The 20,818-nt window shown below is 48.9% G+C and overlaps 1 protein-coding gene across 3 annotated transcripts in view; it reads right to left on the bottom strand.

Moving 5' to 3' along the window:
• Positions 1-20,818, bottom strand: part of AFAP1L2 (actin filament associated protein 1 like 2) — a 129,401-nt gene that overhangs the window by 35,098 nt on the left and 73,485 nt on the right. For all 3 annotated transcript variants that reach the window (XM_089780203.1, XM_025190678.3, XM_006134964.4), the window contains exons 4-5: positions 12,590-12,684; positions 1,720-1,810 (exon numbers count right to left, since the gene is read on the bottom strand). In XM_089780203.1, the coding sequence (XP_089636329.1) occupies positions 1,720-1,810; positions 12,590-12,684 (186 nt within the window). The remainder of the gene's footprint in view (positions 1-1,719; positions 1,811-12,589; positions 12,685-20,818) is intronic.

The raw sequence follows: 20,818 nt of genomic DNA, 5'->3' as shown, positions 1-20,818 counted from the left end.
GAGGTCCTGGCTCAGCAGGACAGGGTGGTGTGGTGCCCCAGAGGGCAGGTGGGCAGGCTTAGTGGTATGATCAGATCATTGGACAACAGTCTCAAGGGGATTTCTGTGACCAAACCAGTCACACCATCCTGCAAAGAAGAAACCGATTTAAACACAGAAAGAAACTGATGCAGATGGTGTGATAAATAGGGGCTAATACTCCAGCTCACTTGCACCTGATTACATCCTTGATCTTAGCTTCAAACTCTGGCTAGAATTACACGACACACTGCAGTATGACTACAACATTCAGGGGTGTGGAAAAATCCACATCCTTGAGTGATGTAGTTGTATTGACCCTAACCCCCAAAATAGACAGCAATAGATAAGCTGGGGGGAGAGGTAGATACACTGGAGGGTAGGGATTAGGTCCAGAGTGACCCAGACAAACTGAAGGATTGGGCCAAAAGAAATCTGATGAGGTTCAACAAGAATCCTGCTCTTAGGACAGAAGAATCCCAAGCAGTGCTACAGGCTGGGGACCGACAGGCTACCTGGCAGTTCTGCAGAAAATAATTTGGGGATTACAGCAGATGAGAAGCTGGATATGAGTCAACAGCACGCCCTTGTAGCCAAGGCTAACAGCATACTGGGCTGCATGAGTAGGAGCACTGGCAACAGATCGAGGAAAGTGAGTAATCCTCTCTACTTGGTGAGACCACACTGGGATTGTTGCATACATTGGTCCCCACTACAAAAAGGATGTGGACAAGTTGGAGAGAGTCCAGCGGAAGAAAGGCACCAATAGATCTAGTCTGACCTGTATAATCACAAACCATTGAATCTCACACAGTTAACCCAATATGAAGTGCAATAACTTGTATTTGGCTAAAGCAGCGGTTCCCAAACTTTTCGGCATCACGCCCCCTTTTTGATTTCTGAGAAACCCTCATGTCCACCGCCCCCCATACAAGCAAAACTTGTTGAGTTAAAAAAAAAAAAAAAGGAACTGATCGGGCCCAAAAAACAAAATAGCAGCTTGGGGCGGGAGTCGGGGGGGGGGGGGGGGGAGAGAGTTAACAGGAAGGGGGCTGGGTCGCCTCGCACCCCCCTGGAATTTCTTTACGCCCCAGTTTGGGAACCTGGGGGCTAAAGCATTGTGAACAACATCTAGCATTGATCTTAAGACCTCCAGAAATGGAGAATCCACCAACACTTACAACACATTATATGGATGTGTGCATAGCCCTCTGGAATACATACTGCTCTTGTCTATAGCAGGTGTATAGCATTGACTTGTCATTTATTAATCCTTTATGAACTATAAATGTACCCTTATTATCTCAGACAAATCCACGGGGATCGAACTTGCACCATCAGCTCCACAGAATTGTATGGACAGCAGGGTCCATAGCATTGCAAGCTGAGAGGGTGGCCCTGCAGGCCCAAGAGGGGGCAAGCCCTTGAGTGGAAGAGCGGGGCTGGGAGGCTAGTCTCCTTCCAGCAGCACTTCAGCACCATCCGGTGCTCTGGTAGAGATGTAAAGTGCTTGGGGTTGGAGCTGCTGCTGCCAGCACGTTAACAGCAGCTGTAAGTCCCGGGCCCTTTTGAATCACCCGCACCCACCCATCCCGGTCAGCGGGCCTGCGTAGGGAAGGGTTTTGTTCAACAAACATCAAGTTCTGTGTTACGCTCTAGTCCAGGCCAGCCATGGAAAGCAGGGACCCAGCTCTGACGTACCATTCACAGAGATGTCATATGGCTGAGCCTCTTCGTAATATCCCTCTGGAGACTCAGTCGCGGGGATGGAAGGCTGTTTCCTTTCTGTAAGCTGCGGATGGAAGGAATAAAACAAGCATCCCTTTAGCACGCAAAGCCTTGGATCGCCCTTCTTGGGAAAGCTAAACAGTGGCCCGAAGGGATGGGTCCTTTTATATAGGCGGCTCACAACCTCTTTGTAAGTGGGTTCAGATTAGAGATGTAAAGCACCCTGAAAACTGTGAACAGGGTAATTAACCAATTAACCATGAGGACAGAGCCAAGGTTGTGACCCTGCCACCAGCCCAGGCCAACTCAGAGTGGCTGGAGCTCTGCCTGCTGGCCCAGCACATCCAGGGCAGGAGTCCCACCTGGGCTACTCCAGTGCCACTGGGGCTGGGATCCTTCCAGAGCTCCTTGGGCCTGGATCCCACCAACATACCCTGGGTTGGGATCCTGCTGGCCCACCTGGGGCTTAGGTCTTGCTGGCCCACCTGGGGTGCTCCAGCAGCAATCAGGGTCCTGCCGGCCTGCCCCCATGAAGCTGGGATTCTTCCAGCCTAGCACAGGGGCTGCAGCCATGCAGACTGATGCGGTTGACGTCCAACTGGTTACCCGGGAAGCAGTCTACTAATTGGTTAAACCTTTTACATCCCTAGTTCAGTTCCAAAGAAAAACACATTGGTAGGTGCACATAGGTAACTGGCTTTCAACGTACTGCTCGCTGTGTTTGGTTTAAAGGAGTATCGAGCCACTGCACTTGGCAGTTCTCAGACAACATCACAATGTGGGGGTGCTTTAACAGTCTACTTAGCCTCAATTTCTTGGAGACAGGCCAGATCCTAGATAATCTGCAGTCAGCATCTTTGTTCCAACCATGGATCTGATCCTGCTCTACCAGCAAATGGGAGTTTTGCCATTTGTTTGGATGGACTCGTTCTTTGGTCCAGATGGCTGCACGTAAGCTACCCATTTCAAGTGGGGATGAAGTTTTACACTAAAGGGCTGCATCTAGACTGGCATGATTTTGCGCAAAATCTTGCCGCCTGTATTTGCGCAAGAACACTGACGTTGTAATGTACAAAATCAGTGCTTCTTGCGCGAATACTCTGGCGCTCCCGCTCAGGGGCAAGTATTCTTGCGCAAGAGGCCAGTGTAGACAGCAACGTTAATTTCTTGCACAAGAAAGTCCGATGGCTAAAATAGCCACTGGAGCTTTCTTGCGCAAGAGAGCGTCTACACTGGCACGGATGCTTTTGCACAAAAGCAAATCTTTTGCGCGAAGGCACATGCCAGTACAGACGCTCTCTTGTGCACATACTTTTAATGAAAAAGCTTTTCCGTTAAAAGTATTTGCGCAAAATCATGCCAGTCCAGACGCAGCCAAGGAGAATAGCTATGGAGTACCTGAATGGTGGACAATTGTGAGGAGGTAGAACTACTGTAACTCCGACAGACAGAACGGATCCTGGGACCTTTGTTGCTTAGAGATTGAGCCTCTATTGCTTGAGCTAGAAGCTAGCTGACTCTTCACTAAGGCCATAGAGCAGGGACAGGCAAGATGTGGCCTAGGGACCGGATGCAGCCCGCCTAACACTTCTATCTGGCCTGTAGACTGCATCTGGCTGCTTTCTATTTATATCCTGCTGCCTGTGCCACCAACTTTCCAGGGAGTGATTCAGGCAGCAGGATACTATTTAAATGGATCACGGCTCACAGTTGTGGTGCTACCCTGGCAGGTGCCCGAGCTGCAAGCCCTTTAAACAGCCGCAGCTGCAGACAATGCGGTAGCAGTGGGGTTGGGGGCCACGAGCCCTTTGCTGTGATTTTAATTCAAAGACTCCAGCCCTAGGCAACTCTGGGGGAGGCTAGTCCCCAGCCCCGCCCCTTCCAGGAGAAGTAGCTGGCCCATGACCACATACCAAAATTCATTAAGTGCCCCCCTGAAGGTTCATTGCTTGTAGGTCACCCTGCACAAAGTCCCAAGTTAGGATCACACACCAGGCCTCTTTAAATTCAATATGAGCAAAAATGAAGGAAGCGGATAAACAACACTAAAGTGAAACGAGCCTTTGAAAAGAGTCCAAGTGTTGGAAAAACCCCGTTGCATCTGCCAAATCCTTCCCTGAAACACAGGCTGGCAAAGAAAACAGTTCCTTGATCCCTCGGACAGACAGACGCACACGCAAGCAAGAAGGTGGGTAAAAATCAAACCCATTTAATTCTCAAGTCATTCATATGACTGCACTTGACGTCACTGAGCTGCAAACTTGAATGCAACAGCGGGAAGCGCTCAGATATAGCAGGGAAGATTGCAGCGTACAAACCTACACAGAACAGGACCTTGGGTGGAGGTGCAGCCCACCCCAGGGGAAGCCATTCTGTAGCTTAGCCCTCAGTATGTCCAGCATCAAACATTTCCTCTCCCATGCCACACAATACAACACAGTCCATAGCTGCTGTCCTGCAGAAAGGTTAAGTTCCTGTAACAGTTGAAGGCAAGCTATTCTAGCTAGTGACCATAATTCGCTTAGTACCCGGGTTATGGTATGTTCCGGATTGTAAGTGTATGAATTAGATTCTAGTTGGTACCAGCATTAAACCTCAGCTCTGGTGAGGCTGGCCCCTGATGAAACTCCCTTGCAACGGTGCTGAACACGGGCTGAAACGTCACTTATGACTGGAGTACAGATGTACTGGCTGGCAGGCAATAAGGGGGACATGTCCCCCATCCCTTACTACCCATTGAAAACCTTTACTCATTCACTCCTGGCTGCCTGCACAATGGTTTGGCATGGTTGTGTAACACCGACAGGCAGAACTGAATCCAGGACCTCTGGAGCTTAGTGCATGAGCTAAAAGGCAGCAGGAGCTTGGCAAAGGCTGTAGAGCACACTTCTTACCCTTTGTAAGTTGTCTAAGTGCCGCTACCTGGGACCATGAATCTCAGCCAGTAGGTGTTGCCCTTGGCTCAGGAAGAGAAGATAAAGGGCCAGCACCATCACAATATGGGGAAGGCCAAGGCGGCTGGAAGAGGGCATTGATTCAGTGCTTCCCCTTATGGTCCCTGCCAGCAGAGTTCCTATGGAGCACAAGTGCCTGCTACAGCTGCATCCCCTTCCTTGACATCAACCTCAAGGAGAGAAGCAACTGCCCGCAGCTGGGATGAATAGCTGCTGGGGGCCCAGCGCTTGGGCACAAGGAGGCATGCTGTATACACAAGGAGGCAGTGTGTAAAGCTACACCAGGCCAGTGCGTTGTGCCCCACTGGGAAATATTTCTATGTATGTTTCAATTATGTACCTGTTTGCTTATACTTCGTCAGCTTTGCTGAATGCTTAATGTTTGGTATTGCAGAGCAAGAGCCAAGTCAAAGTTTCTGGAGATGCTAAATTAAGCAGCAGCCTCTAGCTGGCGCCTCTGTCCTTTCTAAGAGGTACGTAGCATGAAATGCTCTGGACAAATTGGCTGGCCTTTCTTGAGGCGTTGGCCAGAGTCAGAAGACAGGATACTGAGCAAGATGGACCAATGGTTCTTAAGCTATATTCTTATATCTGTAGCACCAATCAGCCAAGAGAGGAACTATCGTGTTCTAACAGAAACCCACTAATCTGGAGTGTCAGCTTACTCGGCTTTGAAGGAGAATATTAACACTGCAGTAGTCCTAGTCTAGCCAGTGTATGCCCATACAGTCTGGCTTTGGCTAGCTAACTGGGAGCAAACCCCTGGGTAACCATGGGTGAGTCTCTGACCTTTCTTGGTCTCTACCTCTGCAAAATAGGGGTAATTCTGACTTACATTTGCATAGTGCTTTAAGGAGAGGTGCTCTTCCAGAAAGAGCTGCTAGGCATTAATTTTTTTGAGGGCATATGGGGAATGTTTTACCAGCATTTTCCTACAACATTTAAATGCTTAAGAACTTAAACTAAAGCATTGAATTAGCAATATAAACACCCAATACAGGTTGAACCTTTCTAGTCTGGTACCCTCGAGATTTGACCAGTTCCAAACGAGAGAATTTTCTGAACTATGGGAGGTCTAGCAGCAACACCATCACTTCCACTGCTTACTAAGTTCTTAGGGGCAAATTAGAGCTAACAGCGCAGAACACTGAGAGCCAGGACTGGTGGCTGTAAACAAACTTCATAGGACCGCAGGAAACTTGGCCACACCCATGAAAAATGGACATCCAGCTAACTAAAATCATTGCCGACCCCGGATGTTTCCAGACCAGAGAGTTCTGGGCTGGAAAAGTTCAACCTGTAGTTTTACTGAGAGGCACTTCCTCAGCCAGCAAACAACTTTATAATGGATTCTGTGGCAGACTGGCACATGCAGCCAGCTAACATCAGTGTACGTGGCGGAGAATTTAGAGTGATAATCCAATTGGGAAGCCATTTTTGTTTACATAAACTCCCCCTCCCTCCTGTGACTTCTTCCTATACTGTCCAACAAAGTCTCAGGCTAGGGAAGGGGACGGTTACTTTGTTTCCTACAGACAATGGAAGCCAAAAGGGACTAGGGTTCAGCTACTAGGGATTTTTTTATTATTATTTTTGCCTTTGCCAGAGGCGTGGGTTTCTTTAGCTTAGATCAAAAATACACTGCGCTGTGTTCTCCAACCCAGCCTGGCACTTCAGAACACGTGGACATTTCACAAGGGCAGACCAGAGCACGCAAACCCTAACAAATACCTGCCGGTATCATACAGGAATGGCCCAGAGAGCTGCAATTGCTACGCTGACAAGTGGGACTGGTAGGACAGGACACTCGGGTGTTGTCAAAGGGGCAACTGGAAGCATGCGGTGAAAAGTGCTAGTTAATGCTAAGGCAGGGAGGAGGGCTCCATTGCTCTAGGCATTGTGCAAACACCTAAGTCCGGTTCCAGCCTCCCACTGATTCCAGCAGGCTTTGGGTCAGACCCACTCATGCCAGGCTCTCGCACTGAAAAAAGGGAAGCCTAGCAAAGAAATATTGCAAGCGTCAGATAACGAACAGCTATTCTGACCGCACTGGATAATGGAACACCCCTAAGTCGCCTCATTGTTCTACCAGCAACTTCCCACATGTTGTCTGAGACACCAAGTTCCTTTGTAGCTTTCTGTGTCTGTGTCTTTGTTCATTCAACTCAACCTCCCAAAGAGCAGCACCCTCCGGTCATTGCACTTGTGACTCAAAGTTCAAAGCGTTGAGCTGAGGGGATGTTTTCACTCCCTGCCGCCCTCTTTTTTCTCCTTCCACACAGCTCAATTTAAAAACAAATAATAAAATCCAAGAGTCCAGGGTTTTAATCATTGCCGCTTCCACCTCACGCATCACCTTCATCCTTGAACCCTCCGTCACAGTACAGCACTTCGGTGCGCTCGCAGGGCTGTTAGGGAAACTGGTACGATTGGCTAAAAAAAAAGAGAAAAAAATCTCCCCAAACTGAGAGCAGCTGTGCACCTCGGACACTGCAGGGTTCACCACACGCTTTCACTGGGGAGACTAGGACATGGGCAAAACCAAAGCCAAGTTTTGCACACTGCATCTGTCCAATATGTCTATAAGCAAGTTTGAGGAAAACTGGCCTAATAGTAAATTGAGGGCCAGCTGGTAAACCCCCAACTTGCCTGTACAAGTGAGCAGGTAGCGCACAGACTCAAGCCAATATAGCTGAACCCATGGGGGAGAAGCTTGTATCTGTCACCAGAGGTAAAAGTAAGGGTGTGCGCTCAGGTGTGCAGCTCTGGCAAGAACTGGCTGAGCTGTGGCAAAAGCCAGCAGGGAGCTATTGAAAGAGCTGGCAGGGACCCAGGTTGCAATATGTAAGCGGGGGAATGGTCCCGCTATTGTGGGGAACTTTCCTGAGTTCTATACCACCCCGGTGAAATGGACCAGCGAAAGGATCTGAGTCCCCACTCCTACTTCCTTTACCCCACAGCTCCCTGATCCTGAGGGCTCCCCCTCCACTCTCCTGAGTAGCAGAGTCCTCGAAACCCCAACAAGGCTGGGCCCAGGTTTCCTGGGGCTTAATCCCCAACCTTGTAGTCACTTGGGGCAGGGGCTAGAGTGTCCCCACTCCGGGGTGCTCTCTTCACACTGGATGCCTTCTTGGCCCAGTGATCATTCCATAAAGTTCAAAGCCAATAAAATTTATTAAACAGCAACTGATTAGAGAGAAAAGAATAAGAAAACTGAGAAAGGTTAAATGAGAACACATAGTCCTGCTCTGTAGCTTGGGGACATCAAAACAGCAGCCTGCAGAGTGTAAGGACAGTCCACAGTCTCTTCCTTAGAGGCCCCTTAGAGGCCCTGGATGTGCTGCAGGGGGGCTGCAGGCTGGACACGCTTGCTCTGGCAGTGACCACACAGCGTCAAGCTCTAGGTGGTCAGACCCCCCTCCCAGTCTGGCCTGCTGGGCCTCTTGGCTGGTGATATCTCCCTGCTCAGAGCCTCTCCCCGCACTTTGCTGGTCCCAGCTGCTCACCACACCCAGCTGCAGGCTGTGCTGCTTTGCCAGGCTCCCGCTCATTGCGTTGCTTCTCTGTCCCTTTTGGCTCTCTGAGCACTGCCAGTCTGCTGCTCAACACAGAGTCTGAGCTCCTTGAGCTGTGTGCGCCTGGCTCTGTTGCTGCAAAACTGCCCCTCAGCACAGCTTGCACTCCTTGGGCTGTGTGTGCCTGGCTCTGCTGCTGCAAAACTGCCCCTCAGCACAGCTTGCACTCCTTGGGCTGTGTGTGCCTGGCTCTGTTGCTGCAGGACTGCCTCTCCACACGGCTTGCACTCCTTGGGCTGTGTGTGCCTGGCTCTGTTGCTGCAGGACTGCCTCTCCACACGGCTTGCTCCTCTTAGCTGTGTCTCAGCTCTCTCTCCTTGCTCAGAGAGACCCAGAAAAATCCCAGCTCACAGGGAGGACGGGGCCTGGCCTCTTACTTTCCTCACTGGCCTGTCCAACCTGTCAATCAGGCCGAGCTGGAGTGTTGACTGCTTTCCATTGTCTCTGGGGTCTGTCAGTCTCATGGACCCTTCTCCTTTTGATACCGGGAGGTTGCAAACCAAAAACTCACATAGAGTTTTAGTAAGGGGCTAACAGTCCCCTTACAAATAGGACAGCACCTGTAAGAAATGTAAGTTCCTTTCATTGTTGCCTGGCAGAGATGATTACTTCCCTACTGGAAACAAGAAGGAACTTGCTCCTGAGACAGCACAACACTTCCCTGTCTTTTGCTTAGGGCTTCTGGAAAAGCCACAACTAGCCTAGAGTGGAAAGTCCGATAGCTTCCGAGCATGCTGATCAGTCAGCTAAGAATCTGAGGGTTTTTCACCAGAAGCTAATGAAGCCACTCCCACTTACTACATCACCCCCCAGGCCAATGGGCCCAGCAACTGTGGTAACTGGTGCTGAGTGATAAACATGAAGCAAATCCCTAAAAAGTGAAACCAAAAAGGACATTCCTGCTGCTCTGACATCAAGGAAAAGCACAAAGTCCTCGGGAGAAACACGCCACGGATCCCTTGCCAAAGCTACAGCTGTTGCAATGTAACCGACTGTGCTGCCACTCTTTTAACTTGGCCTCTCAGAAAATTCTCCTCAGCCAGAAGACAGCACCAACCACCCCTGCCCTGCCCCCTCCACATCAGTGAACGCCAAAGGCTACGGAGTGCAAGCCGGAGTGCATGTGTAATGTTAATGTGCTGAGAAATCAATGGGACTGTTCATATATTGGTATGTCTATGCTGCAATTAGACACCCATGACTGGCCTACTGATTTGGGCTCAGGCTAAGGGGGTATTTAATTGCAGTGAAAACGTTTGGGCTCAGGCCACACCAATTAAACTGCCCCTTAACCCAAACTCCATGAGCCCCAGTCAACTGGCACAGGGGTGTGTAACTGCTGTGTAGACTTGCCAGTGGAGATCAGCGTAATCCAAATGGGGGTTGACATGCGTGCAGTGTTAGCACTGTTGTGTGGAGGTGGGGTGTGCTTCAGGCATGCAGAAGCATGATAATTACCCGTTTACAGCCAGATGTTCAAAGCAGTTCAGCTCTAGCACCGGGCAGAAGAATTTTTGAGATTAAGAGAAAAGTCTCTGTCCCAAATCAGGACAAAAATTCAATTAAAAAAAAAAATCAGTAACAGAAAGCGTGTGGGTGGGGTGGGGGAAGTTCACAGCAATGGAAAGTTTGCAATGACTCATTTCAAAATATTTAATTTTTATTTTGACCTGTTTTTTACATTTTTTGTTTCGTTTCAGTTACATTTGGAAATACATTGTTTTGCACTGAAAAATCTCAACTTTTCACTTTGACACTTTCAAAATGGGACGTTTTCAACATTTTTTTCAAGTCAGGCAACGTATTGAAAAGGTTGTTTTGACACAACCAGTTTTGATTTAAACAATTTTTTTTAAATAAAAAAAAATGTCCAAAAAGAGTCAAAAAAATTCCTGGCCAACCCCACAATCAGGCCAGAATGTTAAAAAAAAGCTCAACACATCAGTCACTGAATTCTTTTTAAAAAATCTAGCCATTAATTTCACAGTGGGAGAGGAGCACTCCGGAAAAACCAGGCTTTTATTCAGATGCCTAAATTGGAGCTGAATTTGAAATTCCGATCCCCAAATTTTTCATATGTAAACCAGGCTTTCGTAAATGCACTGCAGGATTAATCAAGGAAGAATATCGGGAACAAACTCTGGAGTCTTTTTTAAGACTGTAACGAGCCCTACACGTCTCTTCCCCCATCCCAACGGTTGGAGATTTTGCATCCTCAAGACTAGTTTTTGATGTGATTTCATTTTGCAAGTTCCAAGTTAGCCAGATGCCAAGCTGAGGAAGAATCTGCGTCCAGCAGAGCCGCAGTCATCCAGCACACCTGGCCCCATGGCAGACTGCTCGAGCAGATGTGCTGGCAACTCTTGGACCGGTCTCCAGGCCTGTCAATTACAGACTTGCCCCTTGTCCGAGGTGGCAGAGCTGTTTCCCCCCCACTCCACTTGCACGTTAGTTTAATTCATTCACTTGCTTCATCCTTCTTTAAATATACATTCAAATGGCTTGATCTCAAAATTCAATGTGATGCTAAATGATGAGTAGATCGGGCAGGAGCTATGCCCCTATGTTCTGCATGGTTCTACTAAAGCCCCAGCATCCAGCCCAGGCTGTCCCTCCAGAGCACAGACAGTCAATCCCATTACATGTATACCGGGGAAACGAAGAGGTATGGAAAGCGTGTACCACATTCCTCACCAGGGGCTGTTGCACATAGAGGATAACATCCTACTAGTGCTACCCTCTAACAGAGTCACTCCTTCAGCTCAAGTTGGGGTTCTGGGTTCTAACCCAGCAGGTGGTGAAACTCATGACAAGGGCATGAGAGACTTGTGGATTGGATCAATAAACTGGGCAATTTTTATTAAACGGGACAGGCATTAAAGAGGGGGAATCAGGAAGGAGCCAGAGATCTGCTGAAGGAACATGGAGGCAACAGTAGGGCCGGGAGGAGGGCAGTGGGTTTCCCCATGCCGGCGCTCTGCTGAGCGAGAGGTGCATTCCTGTATTCGTTCCACTCAACAACCAGGAGGAGCTGCCTCGAAGTTTCCCACAGCCAGAGCCAGCAGGGCTCAGGCTGTGCAGCTGGCGCTCGTCCGGCCCCGTCACACAGTGCAGGCTGCAGAAGAGGCACATCTGTTTGCTGCGCCCCGGGCAGGCTTTCCTTTGGCATGGGACGCTTTGGCTGTCCCAGCCGGTGGCCTCGTCCGCCCATCTCCTTACTGCTGCCCCTACCCCCACCAGGAAAAGTGCCCCATGGGATCCGAGCCAGACACACACACGTCACGACTTCCCTTCACAGCGTGGGGAGCGTGAGCAGCTCGAACCACGAAGCCAGATGGGTTAGCTGGAAAAACTCCCCAGGCTCTGGAACGCAGCCATTAGGACAAGTGCAATGTGTCTGAAAGGCTTGTGAGTTAATCCAGACCTGCCTTTCTAGGCCATCCATCCATTAGCCTCCCTTACAGCAGAGAACCCATCAGACCCTTTATGCTCATCCCTTATCTTGCCTTTGGACTTCTCCTTCCTTTTAAAAGGAGCAATTTTCTCCAGCAAGCCCTACCCCTTCATACATATTCCTCCCTCCCCTCTCCCACTAACGCCTCTCTTTCAAGTCTGCTGTCCTTTCACATCAGGAAGTCCTTACTGCTGAAATTCCCATGTCTGATCAGCTGCTTAGCAGTAAGCCCCGCTTGTCAGAGTCTCTGGAGGATAGCGAGGGCTGCTCTTTGGCCAAGGAAACAAAATCCCACTGAAAGCCCATTGTGATGAACTGGAGCCTAATTACGTTTGTAACTGGCCCATGGAAAAATCCAAAGGCTTTTTGCTTGGAGACTTTTTTGGTGCAAAATTTCAGGGAAAACTGAATTGTGTATAATCAGTCTCTCGAGACGCGCACACACACGCACACATACACACACAGAGCAAACCCCCAAACACAGGGAGAAAGCTGCACTCCATAAGGATGCAACTTACACAATATAGTGTTCCCCACCCCACACTGCATTCTGCTGAGCAAATGCAGGGACTGCAATAATCTTGGGTAGCAGCTGCACTCTGTGCCCAACGAGCCTTAAACTTCACACCTTGCTGGCCAACAGAGGGGTTAAGATGATGGTACACATGAGCCCTGGGTCATAGGAGAGTTTGCAAGCCGAGGGGTTGAGAGGTCCTGGGTTTGAATCCTCCTGTGGGCCTTATGCTTAAAACCAGTATGCACCATGGAAAATTTAAAAGATATAAAATTCTATCATTTGACTGTATATTAAGACAGTGAAAAGTGAAGGAGAAAAAGGAGCGCTGAGGAAAATCACGTACTATTTTTGGAGGAGGAAGGTCTGGCAGACTCTTCTGAGGAGGAGACGAATGGTGCCCAGATTCCCCATTGGACAAAGACTCTCCGTAGTCCCAGGCTACAAACAGAAAGAAGCAGGAATTATGATGACATGTGGCATGTCCCAGCAACGCGCTTGTTACATCGCCCTGGTGCAGCAACAGCCTCATGCTCGGTTACATTGGAGCAGGAAGCAGGGCTGTAATTACAGAGTCTGCTAGAATGCTTCGTCGCATCTGCACGACCATGTCATTTCAGACCATAGCTGAGAATACAGTCCTAAAGCATCCCAGCCTCAGACCCAGCTCTCTTGGTGGAAGCTCTTCTCCTTTTGGAATGTTTTTCCTCTTGGAATGAAAACAATGAAGACAAAAATGATTTAAAAAAAAATCACTTCACTTGTAATGATGTTTATACTGAGCTATTCTAAAACCTTCGCTCTGTGATGTACATGGTTTAACTCTCAGGCCTCCAGAAAAACACTTTCACTCTTCCAGTTCCACTCACTAACATTCTTAGCAACCAAGAGACAGATTCTCAGTGGGTGGAAATCATTTAATCACACTGGCTTCTGTGGAGGTCCTGGCCTCAGGTTTTCTAAGGAGAAAGTTTCAGAAGTTCTCCCCCTTTAGGGTGCATCTACACAACACTCTTAGCTCAAAATAAGTGACACAATTTGAGCTATGCCAATTGTGTAGCTTATTCCAAGTGTATTTTGAAATAAACCGCTATTCCAAAATGTCCCTTACTCCTCATGGAATGGGGTTTCCAGGGATGTAGGAATAGTGTTCCCATTATTTTGAAAGATAAATAAAGGGCACACTGGCAAGATGCAGAATAGCTGTTTCGGGATTCCGGAAGCATCCTGAAATAGCACCACAGTGTAGATGTACCCGTAGGGAACACTTACATCATCTATCTATTACGCCACAATTATAATATAATCGACAGATTTATTTTCTGTTGTATTTTGTCACCACTGTAAAATGAGTCATAGCTAAAAGGGCAGCTATCTCGATTAGGCCTGAGGGACTTCAAAGGTTTTTGGGAGGCAGTATGACATAGTGAATAAAACACAGGACTGCAAGTTAGAGGATTCTGAGTGTATATTCTATTCCCAGCTCTGTCATGACACCTGCTGTGGCTGGGCTAATTGCTGATTTCTGTGCCTCCATTTTCACATCCATAAAATGGGGATACCACCAGTGTTCCCTATCAGCTGAGTGCTTGGGCATCCATCCAGGAGAGGTTCAAATGCCACCCCAGCTGATTAGCTGGAGCTCCCATAGCACTCACAGCCAGCAGCATGTGTTTCTACTAGTGGTGCACATCTGTGCATGCTTTAGTGCACATAACAAAATGTATTCTGCACATGGATGGAGTGGGAACACTGACCACCGCTCACTTCAAGCACAAAGATTGCCACAGAGGTGCAAAGTCTGGTAACTCTAGTAATAAAACAAGAATGGGTAGCAGGTTTAAAACTAATAAAAGAAAGTTCTTCTTCACACAGCGTGTAGTCAACCTGTGGAACTCCTTGCCAGAGGAGGCTGTGAAGGCTAGGACTATAATAGAGTTTAAAGAGAAGCTAGATAATTTCATGGAGGTTAGGTCCATGAAAGGCTATTAGCCAGGGGATAAAATGGTGTCCTTGGCCTCTGTTTGTCAGAGGCTGGAGAGGGATGGCAGGAGACAAATCGCTTGATCATTGTCTTCGGTCCACCCTCTCTGGGGCACCTGGTGCTGGCCACTGTTGGTAGACAGGATACTGGGCTAGAAGGACCTTTGGTCTGACCCAGTACGGCCGTTCTTATGTTCTTATGTATATTCTTATGTTCTAAGAATTATCACACTAGTAACTAATGCATTTACATAGGACCTCATAGCGAAGGAAAAAATGGTTAGGAAAAAATATATAGGGCCATATCCTTGGTGGGCATTTTCACCCACTCAGAAAGGGGCATTCTGTGGATGGGTAGAAGTTTTAAACAGACCTAAGTATGGTGAATGGTTCAGTGATTCAGGTGTTAAACTGAAATAAAGAGGAGAGCTAGGTTCAATTCCTTCTACATCACAGACTTCCTCTGTAGCCTTTACAAGTCAAGTAGTCTTTCTAGGCCTCCATTTCCCCATCTGTAAAATGGACATAAGAGCACTATCCTAATTCACAGGAGTGTTGAGAGGAGAAATACATTCAAAGATACTGCTGTAAACATGTAAGTGCCATAAATAGATACAGGAATTAGGTACCATTCTCCCTTTGAACTGACGGCCTCGCACCCTTAGGCTCCTTTGAAAAGTCCAGCCTCTCTTCCCACATCAATAGGGATGAGCTAAATTAGAACAGTCAGGCTACGTCTACATTGTGCACTCTTGTGCAAGAAGATATGCAAATAAGGTGTGGCGATGAATATTGTCACGCCTCATTTGCATACCTAATGAGCTGCCATTTTTGCACAAAAGCCCCCTCTTGTACAAGAGCTGTTCTGCCTGAAAATAAGTGGCAGAACGGCTCTTGCGCAAGAGGGGGTTTTTGCTCAAGAAGGAGCAGTGTAGACAGCTCCTTCTTGCACAAAAGGGCGTCTCATTAGGTATGCAAATGAAGCGCGGCAATATTCGTCGCCATGCCTCATTTGTATATCTTCTTGCGCAAGAATGCGCAATGTAGACATAGCCAGAGCTGTGCCTTTGTGGAGGTTACCAGGGGACAGAAGACTCTGGCATGAACTATGCTGCATATTTCTGTGTTTTATAAATAAAAGTTGGCCCCACATGGCTCCATTTCAGTCTCGGAAGCCACAATGACAGCTCTGAATATACGTCCTATAATGAGCCCCTGGCACAATAGCAGAAGCATCAGGACAAGTCGGAAACACACAGCGACGTAATCCGCCTGCTGCCTGTGGTGAAGCGTCTCCACTTCCCTTGTTGTTAATGCCACAACAGGCAGGGCTGACATGAAAATTAGGCCTCCCCTGGTGTAAGGCCATCAGCCTCGAGAAAACGCTGCTTTCCTGCCTCGGGCATTAATGAAGAAATGGCCCAGCCACGGTACCCTATGGATACTCTGCAAATCTCTGCTACCAAGTGGGTGCTGGAGGCTTCCCTCTTCTCTGCTGCACCAGGAAGTGCTACTTTCAGCCTGTGAGATGCAGAGTCTCAGAGCCTGGGTCAAGAGCTTGCAGGGCTAAAAGGAGCAGCAGTAGCTGGGCTCAAAGGGTATGTCTAGACTACATGCCTCTGCCGAATAGTAAATTAGACGCTCCAACATAGTCAATGAAGTGGCGATTTAAATATCCCCTGCTTCATTAAAATAAAAATGGCCAACGTACTGTGCTGGCTCAGCTGATCGTCGGCACAACGCGGCAGTCAACACGTGGATCGGTCAATGAGGAAAGCCTTTGCGACCGATCCCTTATGCCTCGTGAAACTAGGTTTACACGATCAGTCGGCAAAGGCTTTCCTTGCCGACCGATCCACGTCTTGACTGCCGCGTTGTGCTGACGATCAGCTGAGCCGGCACAGCGCGGCGTCCATTTTTATTTTAATGAAGCAAGAAATATTTAAATCCCCACTTCATTGACTATGTCAGGTTGTCTAATTTACATGCCTCTGCCGGCAGAGGCATGTAGTCTATAAATACCCAATGGCCCTTCCCTCATTGGGTTCCAATGCCCAGGATCCAGTCAGAACCTGACTATCGACACTGCAATTTTTAGCTCCCAATTGGCCCAGGCCCTGTGGCTCGTCAGTGCAGGCTTCAGTTTGCATTCGCAGTGCTGCCATACCACTGGCTACCGGCCTGTCCACAGGTACCCTGCCTCTCTCACGAAGTGCACGGTGCCGGTGTCTATTTAGGAAAGATGTACATGGCTGATCTGTAACTGCTGCCCAGGACAGAGCATCCCTCCAAGAACTGAAGACAATGGGGAGGAGTGACATTTTGTGCAGCGAGCACTCATTCAAATCTCTGCATTACTCGCATGGTGCCAGCATCTCTTAAAATCTTGCAAGTGCTTGGTTTCCCCTTGTGCCTGGGAATCATCCGAAGAACGTCACCTTCCCAGGAATCTAGTTTGTTCTTCCTCATTCATTCTCCCCACCCCCAATCTACTCAGCAAATCGAGAGCAGGATGGAGACGCTGGTCCAGACCTTGCGCCGATACAAATCAGGAGCTGGCCCTGCGATGCTGCACAGTTTGCATCCAGGGGATTTCAGGGTGTATAACTGATTGCTGTAGGCACTTCCACAGGATACATCAGATGTGCGTGGTGACACCCCTGCTGGACTTTGAGGGAGTTTCCTGCTCTTCTCTCCCTCTGTAAAGAGGGATCTGCTTAAGGAATAATTTTGTTTTTTCTAAACCAGCTGTAAACGTCAACTCAAAACAAAGCCAGTTTGCTGACACTCGCTTCCAGTAAAGACACAGTAGAACTGTCCCTAAGGCAATGGGAGAGATTTCCAGGTTTTCTCTTAAGGCAGGAAGTTGCTTAATAACAGGGCATGCAGTACAGGTTTCGCTGGCTTTGAAATTCCCCTGTACTTGGAATTTGGGCAGGTGACATTTAGAAAGACAAAAAACAGGCAAGAGGAAATTTTGTAAACAGGCATAACATTTTAACAGCAATAAAGGGTCCTAATTCTTCGTTGTTATACAAGCATGCTCTCCGTTATCTGCCACCAAGGCAGATCCACCGATTCCAAGATCGCTGCGATCATCTAGCCTGCGTCTGGGTCTAATTCAGGGAAGAGAATTTCACCAAACAAATTCCTGCATCAAGTCAAACAACTGCTCTCATGCCCATGTTTGTATTGTACTTTCCCTGCTGGTACTACCAAAGAGCAATATTTATTTTCTTTCCTGTACACAGAGTCAATATACCCTCTACTCTTTTCCATCCGTGTGCAGAATACATTTTGTGTGTGCACCAAGGCATGTGCATCACCAGTGAAAGCCAAAACCTAGCTGCGAGTGCTCTGCTAATCATTTGGGCAGCACTGGACGCTCTCCTGAGCAGCCTCACCAGTGTCCAGCTTCCAGAGAACAATACATTGGATATTTTTCAGGTAAATTGTGTCATCTTAGGTCATTTAGCTGAGTGAATTCAGCTGCCCTGCCAAACAAAGATGATTACAAAGGACTGTATTGCTCAGCTCATCATCTTACTAGTGCCATCAAAAGTAAATTCATTAATAGGAACAAGTATTGGCCATCCCTCACTTGTTTTTATAGGGGCTTTCCCCCCCTTTCCTTTGAGCTGCTCTGATGGTCTTAAGAAAACGCCTTATCTTGCGCTGCTCCTATAAAGGAAGCTTTCGGTGCAATTCAACTGTGAACGGATTCAGGCCCTGATGTGCTAGCATGCACCCAGCAAAGTCCCAGGGTACGTCTACACTACAGCGCTAGTTCGAACTAACTTAGTTCGAATTAGTTAATTCGAACTAAGCTAGTTCGAACTAACGCGTCTAGAACTAAAAACTAGTTCGAACTAGCGTTTTGCTAGTTCGAACTAGTAAGTCCACATTGAGTGGACTCTGAACAGGGCTTAAGGATGGCCGGAAGCAGTGCCGGCAGGGCATAAAAGGAGGACTTAGAGCATGGAGCTGCTGTCTCAGGCTAGCCGAGGGCTGCGCTTAAAGGGTCCCGACCCCCACCCCGGACACACAGTTCTAAGGGGTTCCCCGCTTGCAAAGAAGTTCTGGCTTGGAGTGCCCTGAGTGCCCACACTGGGCACATCACACCACTCGGCCATCAGCCCGGCTGCACTTGCCGCAGGCTGCCATCTGGGGAGAGGGAGTAATTGGGGGGCTGCAGGAGAGCTTCCACCCCCAGAAGCCCGCAGAGCCAGCCCAGTCCTCCCCATCGGGGGCTCGTACCCCATTCCTCCCTCACCTCCTTCCACTTACCCTTCCCTAGCCCCTCTTCTTATTGATGTACAAAATAAAGATAACGTTTCTTCCAACATTGACTCTGTCTTTATTGAAAAAAACTGGGGGACACTGGGAAAAGGAGGTGGGAGAGGGGAAGAGAAAGGCTGGGAGAGGGGAGGGCAACTAACATGATCAGGGGTTGGGAACAGGTCCCAGATGAAGAAAGGCTACAGAGACTGGGACTGTTCAGCTTAGAAAAGAGGAGACGGAGGGGGGACAGGATAGAGGTCTCTAAAAGCAGGGGTTGGGTGGAGAGGGTGCATTCAGAAAAGTTCTTCCTGAGTTCCCATCAAGAAGGACTAGAGGACACCAAAGGAAAGGAATGGGTAGCAGGCTTGAAACTAGTAAGAGAAAGTTGTTGTTGTTCTTGACAAAGCAAATAGTTAACCTGTGGAACTCCTTGCTGCAGGAGGCTGTGAAGGCTACAACTAGAACAGAGTTTAAAGGGAAGTGAGATAAAGTGATGGAGGTTGGGTCCATGGAGTCCTATTAGCCAGAGGGTAGGAGTGGTGTCCCTGCCCAAAGTTTGTGGAAGGCTGGAGAGGGATGGCACGAGACAAATGGCTTGGTCATTGTCTTCAGTCCATCCCCTCCAGGGTCCCTAGGGTTGGCCGCTGTTGGCAGACAGGCTACTGGGCTAGATGGACCTTTGGTCTGACCCAGGACGGCCATTGTAAGCTCAGGGCTCAGTGTCGGGGGTCTCAGTGGACCCCCTTGATTTTCATGCACACCTGGTCCTGGGTGGCCAGGCTGGCAGCTCTCCTGCCCTAGACAGCCACTTTCCTGTGCCTAGTGCGGAGATCGTGGACGAGGTCCACGATGTCCGCACTAGCCCAGGAAGGTGCCCGCCTCTTGCGGTCCAGGGCAAGCTCCCGGGAGCCGCCAGCCTGGTCCCGGCAAGAGGGGGTGGGCTGGGGGGCATCGGGTGGGTGGCTCTGTGCCGTGCCAGATGCAGGGTCTGCTAGCTGGGTGCTGGCAGGCTTGCACCTGGCACGGGCACCGTAGCCAGCCCGTGCCCCTTTAAGGGGTCCGGGGCCGGGAGGGGGGCATAGAGTTTCCCTGGTGTTGGCCAGAGTGGCCACCAGGGAAACCTGGGGAGGGCTAGCCTCCCACTAGTTCGAACTAAAGGGCTACACAGCCCTTAGTTCGAACTAGCTAGTTCGAACTAGGCGTTAGTCCTCGTAAAATGAGGTTTACCTAGTTCGAACTAAGCGCTCCGCTAGTTCGATTCAAATTCGAACTAGCGGAGCGCTAGTGTAGCGCATAGGAAAGTTAGTTCGAACTAACGTCCGTTAGTTCGAACTAACTTTCTAGTGTAGACATACCCCCACTGATTTCAGTGAGACTCTGCCTGGGCCCAAGAATCTACCTTACCATAATCAGAGCTTGAAGGAATTAAACCCCTACAGGTTCTGACCTGCAGCTGACTCTGGATGGGCAGATGCCAGTCCCTGTACAGATACCCATTCATTCCACCGGGCTGCGCGCAGAGGCAGAGTTGGGGTCTTCTACACATTCATATCTAGGACGTAGGCCACACACACACACACACAGAGGCTAAGCCACTGGCTTCCGTTTTTCCAGATGGAAATCTTAGAAGCTTAACTTGAGCTGGGAAAGTGGCTGAAAGAGAAAAGGCCACGTCCTTCAGGGAGCGATTGCAAATGGGAGCTCACAGGAGAGGGAAAAGGCTGAAATAAAAACTTACAGCAGGATTTAGTGACTTGCAACTGATCGTGCTTCACTTCATTGCCTGGGCAAGCCTTGCATGTCATGGGAGCCCAGCTAGAGAATCCATGTAACTCAATCTTTCCATTGCCAATTGCCATGCTCCAGCTCTGGCTGAGACCAGCTGGCCTTCTTGGGCTATGGTTTATTATAATAATCATGCATACCTAGTAGCACTGGCCAAGATTGTGGCCTATTGTGATGGGGCTGTACATACACATGCGGAAAGAGAATCCACAATCTGGCTGCATGAAGCAGATTATAAACACAATAAAAAATCATGGAACTAGCGTGACCTTTGCAGGCCATCATATTGTTCACTTTGCGTGTGTGTTACCCTCTTCCCTAAACGTCCTTCTGTCTTGTTTACACTAGAGTCTTGATTATCCAACCTTCCCTTAGCCAACATTCCGTGTTATCCGACCTGCCTGTGGCCACCCAAGACAACTGTGCAGGCGCGGCGGAGCCGGCAGAGGGGAGCGTGGAAGGGAAGGCGCCAGGCTGAGCAGAGACAAAGGCGGTGAGAGAAGAGGGAGGAGGGAGCAGGGCCATG

The sequence above is a fragment of the Pelodiscus sinensis genome, chromosome 8, assembly GCF_052426305.1.
Source record: "Pelodiscus sinensis isolate ZL-2025 chromosome 8, ASM5242630v1, whole genome shotgun sequence".
Classification (NCBI taxonomy): Eukaryota; Metazoa; Chordata; order Testudines; family Trionychidae; genus Pelodiscus; species Pelodiscus sinensis.
Note: the sequence above shows the minus strand (reverse complement) of the source record. Positions and strands in the feature narration are given on the sequence as shown.